At 29.3% G+C, this 20,421-nt stretch overlaps 4 protein-coding genes across 4 annotated transcripts; 1 reads left to right on the top strand and 3 right to left on the bottom strand.

Annotated features, from left to right (window-relative positions):
• Positions 1–115: 115 nt before the first annotated feature.
• Positions 116–2,659, top strand: Aasdh (Aminoadipate-semialdehyde dehydrogenase). The gene is made up of 2 exons (XM_047052981.2): positions 116–2,311; positions 2,383–2,659. Exons 1-2 carry the CDS (start codon positions 116–118, stop codon positions 2,512–2,514), a joined length of 2,328 nt encoding a protein of 775 aa, XP_046908937.2. The 3' UTR covers positions 2,515–2,659.
• Positions 2,660–3,373: 714 nt separating this feature from the next.
• On the bottom strand, positions 3,374–16,828 carry LOC124490491 (uncharacterized). Its single transcript, XM_075730640.1, has 3 exons — positions 13,797–16,828; positions 4,359–5,339; positions 3,374–4,293 (listed from the first exon to the last, which is right to left on the bottom strand). The coding sequence occupies exons 1-3, from the start codon at positions 16,426–16,428 to the stop codon at positions 3,866–3,868; spliced, it is 4,041 nt and encodes a 1,346-aa protein (XP_075586755.1). The 5' UTR covers positions 16,429–16,828; the 3' UTR covers positions 3,374–3,865.
• On the bottom strand, positions 6,916–8,164 carry LOC124490480 (uncharacterized). The gene is made up of 2 exons (XM_075730647.1): positions 7,639–8,164; positions 6,916–7,592 (listed from the first exon to the last, which is right to left on the bottom strand). Exons 1-2 carry the CDS (start codon positions 8,102–8,104, stop codon positions 6,982–6,984), a joined length of 1,077 nt encoding a protein of 358 aa, XP_075586762.1. The 5' UTR covers positions 8,105–8,164; the 3' UTR covers positions 6,916–6,981.
• LOC124490469 (uncharacterized) lies at positions 9,063–11,676 on the bottom strand. Its single transcript, XM_047052987.2, has 3 exons — positions 11,587–11,676; positions 10,961–11,516; positions 9,063–10,737 (listed from the first exon to the last, which is right to left on the bottom strand). Exons 2-3 carry the CDS (start codon positions 11,436–11,438, stop codon positions 9,521–9,523), a joined length of 1,695 nt encoding a protein of 564 aa, XP_046908943.2. The 5' UTR covers positions 11,439–11,516; positions 11,587–11,676; the 3' UTR covers positions 9,063–9,520.
• Positions 16,829–20,421: the final 3,593 nt, after the last annotated feature.

Genomic DNA, 20,421 nt, shown 5'->3' with positions numbered 1-20,421 from the left:
CACACAGTTAACCTAACCTAACCTGTTAAAAAGAAAACAAAAATTCAAATAATGAAACGAATACAAATGGATTGTGTACAAGATTCCAATGAAAAAGAAGAGATAAAACAAAAAAATGGACCCCAATAATGATTATAATGTTCTAAATCTTTTACTGAACAATAAATTTGTTCAATTAGTTGATTCAAACACCACAGTGGTTGATGTTGATGAAAATTTATTATCAAAATCTGCAATTACATTCATTGATTTGGATGCTAATATTGTTACGATTTCCTATTCAAATCTTATCGATTCTTGTCGACGTATTTGTGATCGATTGATCAAATTTAATTTGAATTTGGAACCCATACGAATACCAGCAGATGTTTTAATTGATGATTCGAAAAAAATTTCAATTAAAATTCGACCAACATTAGTCATTTTTGGTGATTGTAATGTATGGACACCAGTGTTCATGTTGGTTGCTAATATACTCAAATTGCCATTCTACTTTGTATCGGATCGAGCAACATTATCGAAAAATATCGAACAATTCAAATCAATATCACTCCTGACAAATATTCTGATCACACATCGATATCGAAGTCAAGAACTTCAACAAATTTTGCATTCCATCGATGATTACATTGTCATCGATAATATCATCGATGATTTTGTTGTTTATCTGAATAAATTATCATTCGATAATCATGATGACGATAACAGCAAAGAATTTCAGATATTAAACATTTCCTATCTAATCAATACATCTGGTACTACGAATCAATGTCAATTATCGAATGATACAACAACAAATTTAATTGTTTCAAATAAAACCATTTTTGTTCCACATGCATCAATTCAACGAAATGTTCTAGATTTTTGTGACGAATTCAAGCTTAATAGCGATGATGTCGTTCTGATATGTTCACCGTTTTCATTTGATCCATCTATCTGTGATATTTTCGTAGCATTATCATCATTTTGTCATATAATCATAACGGATAATTGTGTGAAGAATGTCTGGGAAAATTTTGCCAAAATTATTTTTCAATTTAATGTCAATTATATGACAATAACACCATCGCTTTGGTATCGAATCCAATATTATTTGTTCAAAAATTTTCAAGACACATCATCAATTCGACTGCGTTACGTAAATTTTGGTGGTGAAATATGTCCTAATCGTAGTCATTTGAAAATGTTTCAAAATTATCCAATTGAATTTCGTAATCTTTATGGCCTAAGCGAAATGAGTGTCTGGGCTTCAATGTTTAAAATTGATGATGATTCATTGAGTTCCTCGTGTATGGACATTCCAATTATAGGTCGGCCATTACTCAATACTGATGTATATATGAACCAATCGAATGAAATAATATTGGAAAGTATCGTGAGAAAATGTTTAATATTCGAAACCGAAAAAGGATGGAGTATGTATTCAAAATTGATGACAAATGATTATGGTCAATCGATTGATAATAATCATAATTTTTATTTTGATCGAAGAAAAAGTTCTAATAATAATTTCATTAAATTAAATGGCATCAAATGTCATTTACGTGCCATTGAACAATCATTACTTTTGGAATTTGGCCAATCTAATAATGATAGTCATGATTTTTTCATTCAAAATTGCCATATCAAACAAGGTGAATGGAAAGGTAATCTTCAATTTATTGATGTTATCATAACCATATGTCCAACTAAAATTGATGATGATCACTGCAAACAGAATATTGATAATATTAGACAAAAAATTGGATTATTTATTCGAAAAAATTATTCAAAAATACCATTTCGAATACATTTGATTGATTCAACAAAAATTGTTTGTTTGAATCAAAATTATAAATTAGATAATAGTAAACTAAGACAAAATTTGGATCCAACACAATTACCTAATTGTTCAAATGATCTCATAACCAATGAAATTCAATCGATTATTTCAAATGTATTAAAGATGGAAATAAAAACCGATAAACCATTGAATGTTTATGGTATCGATTCAATGATGGCAATCGAAATTGCAACAAGAATTGAAGATTTATTTTCATTTTATAATGAAAATATTTATACCTCATTATTCATCCATACAATCGATCAAATTGTCGATAATATTGTCGGTACGCTCGAAACAACAACATGTAAAATGAGTAAAAAACGTCAAAAATCAAACAAATATTCAGTCGATTGTATTGATAAATCTTCGAAAACTATTGTTCACATTCCGATTTGTTATTCATCTTTTCGAATCGAACATTTATGGTCATATTTTATGGAACAATGTGTGGATTCATCGCCATTGATTTTTCCATTCAATTCAAATGTTTGTAATATTAAGATTTTTCTCTGCAATCTGAAATCAATTAATCACATTTTTCTTTTCGAATGATATAGACAATGATGATATGTACATCTCATTCAGGATTAATCAATGCTTTTTATGAAGATCAAAAAAATCATTACACAATTACAATGGTCACAAAGAATTACGAATCGTATCGAAGCAAATCCCGTTGTCAGTACTGATAATAATCTTGTCTTTGTTGGTTGATTATTCGGGCTCAATTCGAGCTTTTCATTTGAAATCTGGACGAATAATTTGGGAATCAAAAACTGGTGATCAAATCAAATGTTCACCAATCTTATTTTCGTCGATTTCCAGTTTGATTAGTGAATTAATTCTATGCGGTTCTTTTGATCATAATCTATATTGTTGGCAACAATCAAACGGTTATATCCGATGGAAAATAAACGTAAATCAATCACCAATTTTTAGTAGTCCAGTAATTTGGTATGATCAAAAATGTAATGATTGGTTTGTAGCTGTTTGTACATTGAATGGAACGATCGGTTGTTATCATTTGAATGGTGGTGAACAACGATGGAAACGTAATCAATCTAATCTGCCAATTTTTTCAACACCAAAAATTTTCAAAGATAATTTGATTGTTGGAATGATCGATTCAAGATTGATTGCCATATCATTATCAAATGGTGATCTAAAATGGGAATTGTGTATGGAAAAAAGTCCAATATTTTCATCACCATGTCTAGTCCCAGATGATGATGATGATGAAAATATTCGAATCATCATTGGAACAAATGGTTGTTCGATTGTATGTGCTCAATTAAATTCTACGCAACCTGATTGGATATACAAAACTGAATCGAATGTTTATGCCGATATTATTTGCCTATCCGAATACAAACATTTATTATTAGCAATCGAAACAAATGGAAAAATTCATCTCATCAATTTGAATGATAGACAATCCGTTCCAATCAATGGTTTTAATCATTTTGAAGCCGAAATATTTTCCACACCAGTTTATTATGCTGAACATCAATCATTATTGATTGGTTGTCGTGATTCATATGTTCATTGTTTATCTCTTAAAGAAATTGTTTAATTAATCGATATATATAAAACCAAAAGAAAAAATTTTAAAATAAATAAAAACTGTATGTATGGATTTATTTTTTTCAACTTTTTAGAATTTGAATAATTTATTATTCGAATAAAATATACAAGAGAAATGTTTGTGTGTGTGTGTGTGTGTGTAGTTTTAAAAACAGCAATGCAAATCATATATCGATAATATAATGATAATGATGATGACAAGTTATGGCGAGAGAGAACGGGAATAGTCCAATAATTATGTATATACCTTGTGCTTATTGTTTTTAGTTTGTAGTTATTATTTACAAATTTTTAGGATGATGAAAAAAGATGGCCAAAAAATGAAAATAGTCATAAATGATTGGAATCGATAGAATAATATATTAATTCTATTTGTGTGGGTGTGTTTGGTGAATGTTCTTTTTTTTTGTATTCACTCATTTCTTTAAATAATCTTCCATCATTATCGTAACCGAGTTACTGTTGTTGTTGTTGTTGATGATGTTGAATTTTATTCTTATTCTCTGCATGTATCCATAGATGACGATTAAGATTATATTTACGATTAAAGCGTTGATCACAATCTGGCCATGTACATACGAATGGTCGTGCTCCAGTATGTGTTTCCATATGTCTTTTTAGATGATAATTATAATTGAATCGTTTTGAACAAGCCGGATAATCACAAACGTATGGCTGAAAACCGCTATGTGATTTATTATGACGATTTAGATTATATGCATTAGCAAATATTTTGTCACAAATGACACATTTGAACACTTTTTGATTACCAGCACCAGTTGATGTTGTTGGTGGCGATGATGATGATGATGATTGACCGGTTATATTGGTGGTCGTAGTAGATGTTGTTGATGTTTGAGAATTTCCAATCGTATGTGATATAACTATTTAAATAAATCATAAATCATAAAAATTTAATAAATTACTTATTTTAATCTATTTAACTTACGTTTAATATTTCCCGTATTATTATTCTCAATATTTGATTGGTCAATATTTTGATTCTGTTGTATTATTGAGAATATCGTTGATGTTTGATCACCACCTGATGCCGTTGTCATATTCATTGGAATGCTTATCTGTTGATGATGATTTTGTTGTTGTTGATTATTCGTCGATGTTTGTTGTTGTTGTGGTATCAACATTGTTGAATCGATTAATTGTAATTGGCCAGATTCAGTCAATTTTTTGAATAGTATTGATTGTTGTTGTTGTTGATGATTTTGTTGTTGTTGTGGTGTTGATATATTCAAACTATTTGGATCCATCATCATTAATGCCGTTGTAGTTGTCGTTGTGCCCGCTGCCGCCATCGACGTTGTAGATGATCCTTTTTTACCTTTTCCTTTTGATTTCGAAGATATTCCAGAGGGACTAATCAATGTTGTATCATTTGTTGTTTGAATTAATTGATATTGTTGTGGTCCTTGTTGATTGGGACCCATTTGTATTGGTATTAAATATACATTTGTGCCAATACCACCACCTGAAGTATTACTATTATTATTATTAGTCGTAATCATCGTTGCTGTTGCTGTTGTTGACTGATTATTAATATTATTCGAAGAAGTATTAGCCGAAGACTTTGTTCCACGTCCAACCGTTGTCGTTGTATTATGACCATCAAAAACAAGACCAGAATTACCGAATGTCGGCAATTGACTATTCTTTTTCGTATTACAATGGTTAAATTCATCGATCAATATACCAAGACGTGATAAATCTTCAATAAATTGTTTCGTTTTATTCAATGTACGACAACGATCGACTAGATGTATACATAATCTAGTGATTGAGGCTAATTTTTGATTTTCCCGTTGTAATATTTGTAATTCCATCTGTATACTGTTATTATTATTATTATCCATTATTTGTGTTTGAACTTTTGGTTTCAATATGTTTGATGAAGATGATGATGATGGTGATGATGCTGACAAATGTATAATTTGGTGGCCACTACAAGCTGATGATACAGACGATGATAATTGGCTTAAAACCGTTGTCGGTGATGAAGATATTAATGATCCAATCGATGCTGATGATTGTGTCGAGATTTGTTGTTGTTGTTGCTGCTGCTGTTGTTGTTGTTGTTGCTGTTCATGTTGTGATTGGTATACATTTCGATGATTATTATGATGTTGATGATGAGAATGATATTGAGTGGTTGTCATCATTGTTTCCATTCGAAATTCTATGTATTGGAAAATAAATTTTTCTTTTTTTATAATTTTATATTTTTTCTCCAAAATCGATTCACAATTACCTTTGTGTTGATGATTAGATTTAGTAGTGAGTAGTTAGATTAATTGAATGCTCAATTGAATTGTTGTGTTGAATTTTTTTTTCGAATAGTTTGGTACAAATTCTTGGTTGATCGATTTACAAATCATAGATTATTATTATCGATTACATGAATTATGAATCAAAAATTTATGTGTCGAGAATATATATCATTATCACCAGGATTGTATAGCAACAACATAACATCAACATCTGGATTCATTTTTCCTCTCCCCCAAAATATAATCATTTTATACCGCCTATATGTAAACAACAAATATACACGCACACATCACCCCCAAATATGCATGGAGGAAAATTTTTTTTTTCGCGCATATTTTTTCCAAAACTATTTCTTCATTCAATTTTGTCCAGAACAATTCCCGGGGAAATTTTTCATTATGATTCGAATTTCAAAAAAAAAACCATTCTTTCTTAGAAAACTTGATAACAACAACGAAAAATGAATTGTTCATAATGATGGATCGGAAATCGGTTAATAAATAATCAAATGAATGGAATGGCCTAAAATGATCAGCTGATGATTGATCGATTTTCATTTCTCAATCTCCAGCATTTTTTTCCCTTTGGGTATGTAATAATTAGAAATTTTGTTTTCAATTTTGAAAAAAATTGAATCATTTTTTCCGTCAGATTTCCGATATTTTATTCAATTCAAATGTGATTTCAAATCTGGTTAATAAATTATCAAGATTATCGAACCAAAAAAAAGTTTGATTCGGTATTAGAATGAATATCACTGTTGATCATTAATTTCCATTCGACGACGATGAAACAAATATCCATCCATAATATTTTTCAATATTGAATCAATATTCATGAAAAAAACGGAAATTCATTTTTCGCATCGTTCATCGAATGTTTTTGTGCTGTATGTGTGAGTGTTTGCCGAGAAGACAAAGAAAAAAATCACAAAATAAAACAAACAAAAAGAGGTGTGAAATGATTGCTAAATTCAATTCGAATGACAACAATAACAACAACAACAAAATTTCCTCAAGAGATTTAAATCAATGATGAAAATTGAAAAAAATTTGTATGCGAATCACACACACATACATTAGACAAAATAAAATGATGATGAATTCGTTCGTTCGTGGTTATGAATCCATTATTTGCTGACCCAAAAAATATTTATTTATTTTTCTTATTTACGCAGATTTGATCCATCCCGAATATATATTGTTTTACGAAACATTGAAATCTGTGAAGAAGAAAAAGATTTATTTTTTCTCATATTTTAAATTTTTTTTTGTTGAAAATTCCAAATCCTATGGAAATAGAATTCGATTTCTACATTGATAATCATCACGTCGTATACAATCGATCGGATGTAATGTTTTATTCAGACAGATATGTATCTCACTGAATACGGATATTTGGCTACCGTCGCCATTGTTATTTGATTGGTTCCGTTCTCGATTTTGATTTCGATTACGGTTTTGTTGTTGTTGTTGTCGTTTTTGACGTGAAAAATAATCATCGACTAATGAACATTCAAGACGAATTTTATAATCACCGATATTTTTTCGTAGATTACGATGAACATCACCTTTATCATAATGTTGACCATTCTGAAAAGATGTTGTCGATAAATTGAATCGATTATAAAGTCCAAGAATTGTTTCGAAATATTTTCGTTGATTTTTTAATGGCCGTACATTACGTGCACATGTACCATGTTTTTCCCATTCATGTTTCCAGAATCCATGATGATAATTACCCGGATGTAGTGTTGGCCATTTTTCTAATAATTCATTATAAAGATTTCCTTGATGCATTATTGATTGATCATATTTTGGGCCACAACAATATTCAGCAGTAGCAGCAGCCGAATTAGGATTGTTCGATCCAGAACCATATTTTTTTGATTGTTGTTGTCGTTTCTGTTGTTTTTGATCATCAATCAATGTTACTGTAACGACGATTTCGTCTACCAATCGCTTGTTGTGGATATTGATTTGGCCATAAGCCATGTATTAACCATTTATGTTGTTGGGCAATTGTATGATTACATCGTTGTTTTTCCAAACAAAATGATGATGGCCATTGTATTGCCAATACAAAATAATCAAATTGATAATTAAGATTACAGGTTGCATCCGTATCGGATGATGATGATGATGATGATGAACCATGTCTATTGCGACCACTACCACCAAAACGATCATTTTGATCATCGACGTTTAATGGACGTTGATTTTTTCGACGTTGATTCGAATTTTGATTATTATTGTTACTATTATGGGTAGAAAAACTACGTATCAAATCTTGTGATCCTTGTGCCCAGGCATTCTGTTGTTGTTGTTGTTGTTGTTGCTGTTGTTGTGCCGAAACAATACATAATGTTCCAACAATAATGATGGCGATCAATGGCAAAGTTGAATTCATCATTTTTTTCAATCGAAACTGCTGCTAAACATTTCAATGCAATCCAGAAAACAAACAAAAATCAATCTGGAGCCATATACCATGATTACAATTATCAATCAATCAATGTTTATCACCACAATGCTTTTTTGATATAATATCGATATAATTTGAATTTTGTGTATGATTTTTTTTATTCAAATCACATTTTACATTCGATTCGATTGCAGTATATTTATCTGTAATTATTATAAAAATTAAACAATTTGATTATGATTATTAATCAATTATATTTGATAATTAAATTTAAATATATGATTACTATAGTTTATCTCATTCAAACTGGTAATGCAAACGAGGTGAAAACAAAAAAAAAATTCCATCAAATAACAAACATTTCGACAAACAAAACGAAAATGTTGCATAATTAAGGCCGCCATATCAATTTGTTTGTTTGTTTTTTTTAAATATATCATTTTAATGACGATGATGATCACATAACGATAAATTGATGGTAATTTTCCAAATTGATTGAATGATTATTTAATCCAGATTGATGATTGATAATTGTGGTTCACATTATTATGAACAATGAATCATTTGGCATTCGAATTTGTACAGGCAAATGAAGGGTATTTGTGCGTGTGTGTGCGAACAAATTCACAAATAAAATACACAACAATGATTCGATTTTTTTTATTTCTTTTTACCCATTAATCAATTATTAGTATCACCATTTAAATTTGCATATATCTTCGAAGGTCACCAGTCTTTTTGCTGTTTTTGTTGTTGTTGTTGTAATGATCATGTGGCATTCGAAAGTTCATTCACACACATGTATTCATCATTTACCAAGCGAATAACAATGAAAATAACGACGACGACGACTACAAATTACTCGATCCACCATTCAAGTGTACGAAAAGAAAAATTTCCCAAATGGAACATGATAATAAACGTAGGTGAAAAAAAGAAATCTTGATTGAAATTGGCAAATTTTTTTTCGTCAACGCGTTGTTGTCCAAAAAAAAAATTCATTAAATTTTATATTTATTATCAGATCAAAATCATTTTAAATGAACACCAATAAAATGTAGTAAATATTGAAAAATAAACCTTTGTGTGTGTGTGTGTGTGTATGTGTATGTATGTATGTGTAAGAGGATCACCATCACACACAATTATCGTTGATGATGATGATGATGATTTGTTTGTAATTTATATTTTTAATTTTTTCATCATCATCATCATGTCTTTCGAGGTCATCACAGGACAGGTTTTTTTTCTCTCTTTTATTTTGTTCTTCCTTCCTCAATTCATTATCATCATTTTTCTCATCTGGATCTCAAAATCATATTATCTAAAAATTTGCATGTAACGTTATTTATGAATTTATGCTATCTATTTTTTCTCCACATTCATAACCGTATAATAATATATTTAATCTTGATTCATATTTTCATTTGTTGAACTATTATCATCACCATCGATCAACAAGGATGATGATGATTGTCCATCAATAATTGATGAATGTTCAGTTTGCTGTTGTTTGGCCATAGTTATTGATGATATATTAGCCGAACGTTCAATATAATCGGATTTCGGTTCATAATAATGTAGATTATCATCACCAAAATATTCATCATAATTATCCATACAGAAATCGAAAAAATCATCATTGAAAAGATTCAATAGACGGAAAAAATTTTTATCACAATAATAATATTGTAAATATGATCCAAGCTTTGTGAATAATCGTAATAAATGTATTGGTGAATAGATTTCGATCGGTTCTTTTGATTGATTATGATTATTACTATCTTTAACAGTAGTAGTAGTAGTCGATGTTGTTGTCTTGGTTGATGATGAGGTTTTAATTGATTTTGAATTTTTAATCACAATTGAATCGGAATTTTTACGAGATCTCATTTTTGGCATTGTTGTTGTTGTTGTTGTTGTGTCCAGTGATTCGTTTGATTGATTATTAGTATTATTATTGTCCTGTTGATTATTACTGATATCATGATTAGGATTACTAATAATTTCCAGATATTGTAATCGTTCAATATTGAATAATAAATGTGTTGGTAATACTGTATTGAAATAGATACGAATATTTTTAACATATTCTTCACAACAACTTTTACGTGTATTCATTTCGATATTATCGAAACGTAAATTTGATGAAAATGGATTGATTGTAAAATTTAATGGTGGATCAAGATTAGTGAATTTTTTTTCCAACGACGATTGATGTGTCGATGATGATGATGATGATGATTCTGATTCTTGTTGTATACGATCAGCCAGATAATCATCAAGTAAATTTTGTGCCGTTTTTTTCAAATCGACAAGTTGAAGAATTTTTCGTTTGAAATAAATTTGTAAATAATCTTCCATTAATATTTCACTTAATTTCATTGGAATCTTAATTTTAGGTTTTTCATTAATCAATTTATGATCCTCTTCGGTAACATATGTTGATCGTGATGTACGTTTACGTTTACGACGAGCAGATTTTTCATCCATCAAATCCTGATTAGCTATGGATGATGATGGTGTTGTTGTTGTTGTTACCACCACCACCGACGACGATGATGATGATGATGATGCTGATGATGATGATGCAGTCGTTGCCGTTGTTGATTTTCGTGGAGCTAGAATTTTAAGAAAAAAGCAAATAAGATTGTCAAAAATTATATCATCATTCATAATTTTAATGAATAAATTATCAAAATGTAAACAGAACACACATTATTATCAAATTTTAAAGATGACAGGATATATTAATGGATACAATGGTAATAATTGACAAAAGCAAACCAAAAAAAAAAAAAAAAAAAAAAAAAAAAAAAAATGCAATAAAAAAGAATCAAATACCATTTGAAACACTGTCCGAATTATTGAATGCAGAATTGGTCACTGTTGATAATGATCGTCTATTATCACCACCACCACCACTACGACGATTACGTCGAGAATTTCGTCGTTTACATGATTCTTCATATTTAACAAGATTTTCGTCATTGATTTGCAAAATACGATCATCGACAACCCATTCATCCCAATTTTTGCTCCATCCATGATAATGTACGAAATATTGCGGTATATTTTCACGTATGGCCGTTTTTAATATACGTGCTTCATAAATATTGTTTTCATGAGTACAATAGATTTTCTGACCGGCTTCATAAATTAATCCATTTTGATTAGTATCACTAACACTATTACCATCATTATTATTAGATGATGATGACGAGGATTGTCGTCCACGTGATTGTTGTTGCGACGATTGATGATCAGTTGCATCTGGACTTGAACTAGCAGTTGATGCACTTGCACTCATTATTGTTCTCATTATATTATTATATATAAAATGATGATTAATTTGCTCAATTAATCAAAAAATAAATGTTGAATGCGATTAAACGAAAATCTATAAATGAGAAAAAAAGAGGAAATTTTTAGAATTAGTTGGTGATAAAAAAAAATGAAAATGATACGACTTGGAAAACAAAATGGAGAATGAATATGAAATTCGATTATGTTTGTGTTTTGTGCGTGCTTGCCTGCTGCTCGAGAGAGAGAGAGAGAGAGAGAGAGAGAAACATATTGTGTGGACAAAGGAAAAAATGTTTTCGAAAAAATTTCTTTTTTTTTCTCAAAGTTTTTTTTCGAAAACTTTTTTTTTCTGTTTCGAATATATCACAGCCAAGTCAATAGATGACGTGACGTGATTGAAATAAATGTGGCACATGCGTGAATGGAATTTTTTTTTTTGAATGTTCGAAACAAACATGAAAATTTTGTGAAAAAAAAATAAAATAAAAATTGATCTCTTTAATTAATTAGAAATATCACAGTGAATATCATCATTATCGATTTTTTCATTCTTGAACGAAAAAAACAAATAAACAAAAATGACAACATATTACAAACATTGATATGTGTGTGTGTGTGTGTGTATTTATCACAGATTTGATCACAATGAATGTGTGTATGTATATGTGGGTGTCTGTTTTGTTTTGTTTTTCGACAAAATTTTTGTTATTTTTGTTTGTTTAATCATCATCCATTAATAATTAACACACAAATTGCTTCACAATTCTCAATAATCAAATGAACTTTTCACATGACAATTTTTTCACCAAAAAAAAAAAAAAAAAAAAAAAAAAAAAAAAATGAATAACCTTTGTTAAACACACACCACTTAAATATCGAATCATCTTTCATTATGGAATAATAATTATTATTCCATTTGTCATCGTTATTGGCAAAATTCAAATAAGTAAAAACGAAAAAATTGTTGTGATCATTTCGACCGGAACCAAAAAAAAAAAACAACATTCGATATACCTGTAATTATTATATTCATTTTGATTCTAATCCTTATCTAATTTCACTATGCATTATAATCGATTCACCTTGATTTTTTTTTAGATAAAAATTTCATGTGAATAAAAAACAAAACAAAAAAAACACACATTTTTCATTATGAATCATTGTGTTGTCTAAAAAAAATCGGAGTTGTGATCATCACAACATGCAACCATACATTCACAAAATGCTAAAGAAATAAATTACCAGTTTGAAGAAACATCACTGGATTTCAATCAACTTATGTGTGTCCATATATGTGTGATTCTCGTACACAAAACAAGGTAGGTTTTAAATACATATGATGAACATACAAACACAAAAAAATTATTTAAAAAAAAAGAAAAAAATAATTTAGCTTTGACAAAATGGAAAAGAAAACACAAATTTTGAGATGAATAATACAGATAGCCGCCAATTGAAACACACACACACACACAAACATCGTAAATCACATCACATAAAACAAACGGTATATATGATGTAATATAGGTGAATAATGATGATAATGATGATGATCGACACAGACAGACACACACACACACAGTGGACACATTTGATGATTCGATTCGAATTCTAGTTTCCATCCAGACAAAAAAAAAATTCCAATCAAATGGCTTCTCTTTTACACACTTATTATTATCATTCACCTATAATTGTTTGAAATTAATAGATCAATTAATGAATTTTTTTTTTGGAACAAAAAAAAAACAGACAAACGTTTCATATTCTGTAAATTTTATTTTTTTTATTCGTGTAAATGTGTGTATATGATGTGTGTGTTGTGTGTGTTCGCTTCCTTTTTGGCAATTTCCGAACGTGTGTTTTGTTGTTGTTGTATATTTTTTTTACAAGTTGATTTAGTTGAGAATGATTGTTGTAAAAAAAAAAATTTTTGTATGAAAAAAGGAAATAAAATAAATGAACAGCAACAACAACAAAGCCAAAACAGAATGAAATTTAAATAAAATGGTTTTTTTTTTGAAAAACAACAATGGTTGGTTGGTGGTATCATAATCATAATAATATAATTGTAGTTTTTATTTTTTTTTCAATCATTCATATTTTGATTTTTTAGAAAAAAAAATTTCACTTTATCAAATTCGATTTGATCGCACATTCATTCATTTTTCTCTGTTGGGGGGTTTATTACCTTGTTCATGATGTTCTTCCTTTTGTTTTGTTTCCAATGGCTGAGGCTGCTGCTGCTGTTTTTGTTGTTGATTTTCATTTACGACAACGGAAATTAAATTTTCCACTATTTTGACAATCGATGATGTTGTTGTTGTTGTTGATGATAAATGAGATGATTTAGAGATCATATCTAATCCTAATATACAAGAAGATGATGCAGAATTTGATGTTTCCGTTGATGATGATGATGAAGATGTTGTGGATGACGATGATGATGAACCATCAGAATAATCTGAACTTCTTGATGACGACGATGATGAATTACTCGTTGATGATGATGAGGATGAAGATGAATTAGTCATATCATCATCATTTGAAGATTTAGTTAGACAATCATCATCATCATCATCCATATCTATATCGGACACAATTCGTTTCGATGATGAATTGCCAACAACAACAACACCATCATCAACATCATTATTATGACCATCACTACCATTATCATTATTGTCATCATTATTATTATCACCTTTATGATTTGGTGATATTTGATTTAGATATTTTTCAATTGAATAATACATTTCACTAGATAATTGATAATCTTGTTGATGTTCAATTGTTGTTGATTGTTGTTTTTCATCATTGGTAGTGATCGAATTTGTATCACCATTATCATTATTTGTAGAATGTAAATTATGATGATGTTGATGATGACTATGATTTTGAACATAATTTATACAATATTTAAGGCTATTATATCGACTATATAATTGTCGTAATAATTTCCTTAGACATTTGTTTTCTTCATAAATCTTTTCATTTATACAACATGATTGACAATGTCGTTGTCGTTGTGATCCACCATAAATGTCACTTGTTCCGGTTCGATCGATGATATCATCACCACTACCAACAACACAACCACCACTTGTTGATGATGATTTTGGTGAATTACGTTTTTCGTTTTGTTGTGGATGTTGCCGTTGCTGTGGCGGTTGTTGTTTCAATATTTCCAATTCTTTTTCCATTGATAGATATTCTTTTAATAGATCACTTTTTGACATTGAATTCAAACGTTCAGCATGCATTGTATCATATGCTTCATGAAATTGTTGTTCAAGAAAATAAGATTCATCTTCCGGTGAGCTATAATAATCTTCATTTAATGATGATAATGATGATTGTTGTTGCTGTTGTTTTTGTTGTTCATGTTGATGTTCTGAATGATTACCCGAATCAATATCTTGATGATTATTATTATTCTGTATACGATCTTGTTTTGATTGTCTCATCTGTTGTATTTGACCACTTAATGCTTCGAAATCAATCTCTTTTGAATGTTCATTCATAATGAATTGTGTTGTATTATATGGCGCTAATGGTTGACCATTCTGTACACAATTCCTATGCAATCTGGTTACTTCACCTGCATTACATTCGGTCCAACGCATTTGTTTTCTTGCACAACGACCTCGACTATTACTATTGTCATCATCACCGTCATCGTCACAATCATCAGCAATATTTTGTTCATCAGGACTATAGCTATTACTGCATTGGCCAACGATATTATCATCATCATCAATAATATTTGATTTATACCATTTAAATGAACGTTTACGGCGACGTTTCGAACGATTACGACATTTTTTCTTCTGACCATTATTACGATTATTTTTGTTTTGGTTGTTGCGAATAAATGGGCAAATACCAGTATTGATAACTAGATTATCACTTTGTTGGCTACTATTCTGGTTCTGATTATTGTGCTTATGATTTTGGCTTATTAAACTATTTGTATTATTCAACATCATTGAATAATTACGTTTAATGGCATTAGATTTTTTAGGAACAGAAATGGCAGCAGTAGCAGTAGCAGCTGAATTTGTACATTCACAACATTTGTGATATGATTGTGATGAATTTGTTTGTTTCGTATGAATGAATGATGGCTCACCATTATTAATATTTAGATTATGATGTGAATGATGTTGAAGATTCTTATTAACAGATAACAATGTTTTCGCTGCTGCTGTTGATGTTGCTGATGATGATGATGAAAATATTGGTGAACAATTATTGATTCTTCGATATTGTAACTTATTTGATTGACTATTGTTATTATTATTAAAGTATCGATTATTATAATGATGATATGATGAACGATAAGGTTGCTGGTGTAGTTGTTGTTGTTGCTGCTGTTGATGATTATGATTATGATTCAGGTTATGATTTCCACAACAATTTGTTTGATATTGATTATTCAATTTATATGGTGAACAAGTTGTACGATTAAATTTAAATGGTGAACCATTATTATTCACTACATTTGTTTGTATATGTTGTTGTTGTTGTTGCTGGTCCAAATTCTGATTTCTTACAGCTGTTGTTAATGATTTTGGAAGTGTAGATTTATTCGTATCCTGGATATGATGATGATGTGGATGTGGATGATGATATATTACTTCATGATGATGATAATGATCATTATCGTCTGTTATTTTATCAACATCATAATTGGTCATTAAACAGGCAACATTGTTGTCATTGTTGTTATTGTTACCATAGGTTTGATGTTGCTTAGTTGTCGAAATTGTCATTGTTGATAATTTGCGACAGGATAATGATGATGATTTAGCCAACAATTTGTTGCTAATCTTTTGTTGTTGTTGCTTCTGTAATCTATATGATGAAACCGATGATGATGATGAAGATGATGATGATACGGATGACGATGATGATGCGGATGATAATGATGGAGGCGGAAGAGGTGTATTTATTGGTTGTTGTACAGATGCTGGTATTATGTTTTCTATGTCCATTAGGAATAACATTTGAACCACGATTATGGTTTCTTTTTATTTTGTTTTATATTAAAAAAAATTCAATCCAGAAAAAAAAGAACATTTGTTTACAAAAGTGTATGTGTTTTGAAATTTTTTCTAATTATTATTATTATTAATTATGATTTAATCATCAAATATGATTTTTTTTTTTTTGAAAAATAAACTATACGTAGCTAAATATATATATTGTATTTGTTGTGTTGTATGTAAAAATCGAATAATGATGAAAAAAGAAAGGAAAACAATCTTGGATTGTTCGAAACAAATATAAGTGAATGATTGAGGAAAAAAAAATTATACGCGCACGCTGCTTATATTTGATGTGTGTGTGTTATGTTTTTTTTTTAAGAATTAAATTATATGGAAGCTTATATTAATAATTACATCAGAAATGGTTGCTTCAAAATCCAGAGAGTGAGATAATGAGATTGATTGAATATTAAAATTCTTCCTGTTTAATGAAATTATATCTTCAAGTTTTGAAATCGTATTGATGAATTTACTTTTGGATTGATTACAATTTTCTTTAGTTTTTTTGTCGATCGATGTGTGTGTGGATGTAAAAGTCAGAATTATAATAATTACAATGATGATGATGATGATGATAAAAACTTGATCACTTCAAAATGATGTTTTTCATTTTGAACCAAAAAAAAAAAAAAAAAAAATCAAAATAAATCATTTTGAAATTTGTATTTGTGCGCTTGTGCCACCAACACCACCACAATAACAATAACAATAACAATCCGATTTTCGCGGATTTTTTTGTTTTTGAAAAATTCAAATTTAAATGATGTGGATAAAAAAAACGACGCACGATTGGTTTATATTGTTTATTTTAGTTTGATTTTGGGTTGGCGCCACACGCACACACACACGTTCTTGAAATACAAAAATTGGAAGAAGCGATGAGAGATGAGAAAAAAGAGTAAGGCTTCGTGTAATTTTATATATTATAAAACATACACAAACAGGAGAGAAAATTGTGTGTGTGTGTGTATGAGATTCTGAAGCCACCAGCCAATATGTTGAAGGTAAAATATGAAAGAAAAAAAATGAAAATTTTTCCAACAAAAAAAAAAACTCGCGACATGCATTCAATTGAATGGACAAATATCAAATGAGACAATCATGGATAATTTTGTCTTCTTATAGTCACATACAATCAGCACTGTATCTCTATATGTTTCTCTCTATCTCTCTCTCTCTCTCACTTCACATGATTAACAATACCATAACTATATACCACTACTACAACAGTATCCAAGGATAATGTGTGTATGCGTGTGTATGATAATAGTCAATGTACATGTACTGGATATCCGTACACATATTATTATTATTCATAAAAAGAACATAAGAAATGGTAGTAGTACATATAATAGTGGAATACTTTTTTTTTTTGGAACAGCATTCATCATTGAATGGATAACAAAAAAAAAAAAAAAAAAAAGACTGCTCACAACAACAAACTCGATTCAGGATGACAGGAATACTGCCGTTTTTATATGTGCGGCTATATATGAACATGAAAATGTTGTGTCGTCCATAAAATTTTAACCACTATTAGCCATTTAAACAAATGTATCGATAGGTCTGGGATTTTCCGAACAAGAAATGCAAAAAATCGACTTTCGTCATTTATGCCTCTCTCTCTCTCTCTCTGTTTTTTACACCAAAAAAATTATATTACGTTGTTTGTTTGTTTTTTTTCCTACACTGACATTAAAATTAGCAAAAGATTGATTTTTTTTTTTTGATCACCATCCTTTGATTATCATACCAAATTAGATATATGTTATATAAAATGATTCAAGAAATGATCTAAAATTCAGATTCGATCACCACCATTTGGATCTTTCAATCATCATTGGATTGAAAAATAAAACAAAACAAAACAAAAAAAATCGAGACAATCCCCTGTAACAATAAATACAGCAACATTTCTATCGCTTTCTTTCCATGTACAAATTCACATTCTCTTCTATATCAAACTATCCAAAAAAAAAGCCTAAATTCATCAAATCGAGTCGACTCTGATGGGAAAATTAAGCTCTTGTATATATGTGGATTCGCTCGATTGCAGCTTTTTTCTATTTTTTTTTTTTTTTTGGTTTAGATCCTGGTGTGGAACAACAAATAAAATATCCACCATTTAAAATTAAAAATTAAAATTCGATAATGGAATCTTGGAATTTTTTTTTTTAAAAACGGACACGGACACACACATGCACATTCTGTACAAAAACTTTAATCTAATCACTCTTTGTGAAAATAACACAGCAACAACAACAACAACAACAAAACAAAGCAAAAAAATGATAATTTTCATTCGAAAGAAATGTAGAAAAAAAACTACATAATCAGCCATAAAAAAAACATTGATGGATTTTGTGGATAATTTGGATAGGGAAGAGCAAGTAAACAAAAAAAAAGAAAAAAAATAAGATTACTGTTCATTGTTGTTGTTTGTGGATAAATAATCATCAATTTTTAAACATTAAATTGTCAAAGAAAAAAAAATTGCTGATGATCATAGAAATCGAAGAATGGCTGTAGTTTTTTTTTCCACCACTCATCTTTCTATCGAGTGTGTGTGTGTATGTGTGTTTTATATGTGACCGACGACTACAACTACGACGAACGATGATGATCATCATCATCAACAACAATTCGTGAAATTCGAATGTTATATGTCCGTATGTTATTTGGGTGTTTTTTGGTAAAAATTTAGCCAACTATATGTACCTAATTATGTCTTGTTTTTTTTCTTTTGTTATTTATATATTATCTTGATGATGATTGAATAAAAATCTTTATGGAATAAAAAAAAAAAAAATTTCAATCAAAAATCAAAAATAATCAATAAAAATGAAAATGAAAATAATTTTCTCAAATTTGATGATAGACATCGTATAAATGGAACTCTTCTATATTTATGTCATCATCATTTTTTTATCAAATCAATCAATCACACAGTTTATCATTGAAATCTATACCCATCTCCATATTTACAACAAAACAAAAAAAACTTACTTACACACACGCCCACAAGCCCATTGTTCATCATCATTTTATGTGTTTTGTTGCTGTTGTTCTCTTTCAACTTGGTTTTTTTTTTGCTCGAATATTTTTTTTTTCGTATGTGAGATTCGTGATGTTTTCAAACATTGATGATGATGAAGGATAGTGGTGGTTATAAAGAACGACAACGATAGAGAGAAAGAGAACACAACACAACATAAATGCACAAGCTACAAAAGAGATAGGGGGGAAAAAATGTTGAGATTTTTTTTTCATCATCATGATCACCACACACTATTGGGACATTTTTTTCACATACAATGAGAGAAAGAGATTTATGATTAAAAATTCCCAAATTGTTCATATAACCCGTAGGTTAATGAGGTCTGTGATTTTTATAAATAAAGAATATATTATATGTGGATCTTATCGATTCGGGAAATTACGGTAGTTACGGTAGTAGGTATAATACACATTACTATTGTTGTTCAATGGGATTATCTATTGTTTTTATATCACTGATAAAAAAAAAGAAAGGAAGGAAATTGTCACCCAAAAAACAAAATCAGCTATTTCAATCTATCTAAAAAAAAGTTGTATCAATATAGTCTCTTTTTCGAACGAATCTATCGATGATGATGATTATCGAATAAAATACCTTCTTACAATATTGGCCATTATCGTTTTTGTTGTCGCTGTTGTTGTTGTCAACATCGTTATTTGGAAAAAGAAAAAATCCAATTGGAACATCTTCCTCACTTTTTTCCAACAATGATGACGATAACGATAGCGATGACAATTGTTTATTCAACCAAAAAAAAAAAAAAAAAACGAAAACATTATCATCATCATTCATTTTATTGTTCGTATGACCGAAACGTGACCATTATCATCATCAACTTTGAACAATTCAAACATTCATCCATTCAATGCAAGATTTATTCAAAATTCAATGAT

Source organism: Dermatophagoides farinae, chromosome 4 (genome assembly GCF_024713945.1).
Source record: "Dermatophagoides farinae isolate YC_2012a chromosome 4, ASM2471394v1, whole genome shotgun sequence".
Classification (NCBI taxonomy): domain Eukaryota; kingdom Metazoa; phylum Arthropoda; class Arachnida; order Sarcoptiformes; family Pyroglyphidae; genus Dermatophagoides; species Dermatophagoides farinae.
The sequence above is the reverse complement of the archived record's forward strand: the minus strand, read 5'-3'. Positions and strand labels throughout refer to the sequence as shown.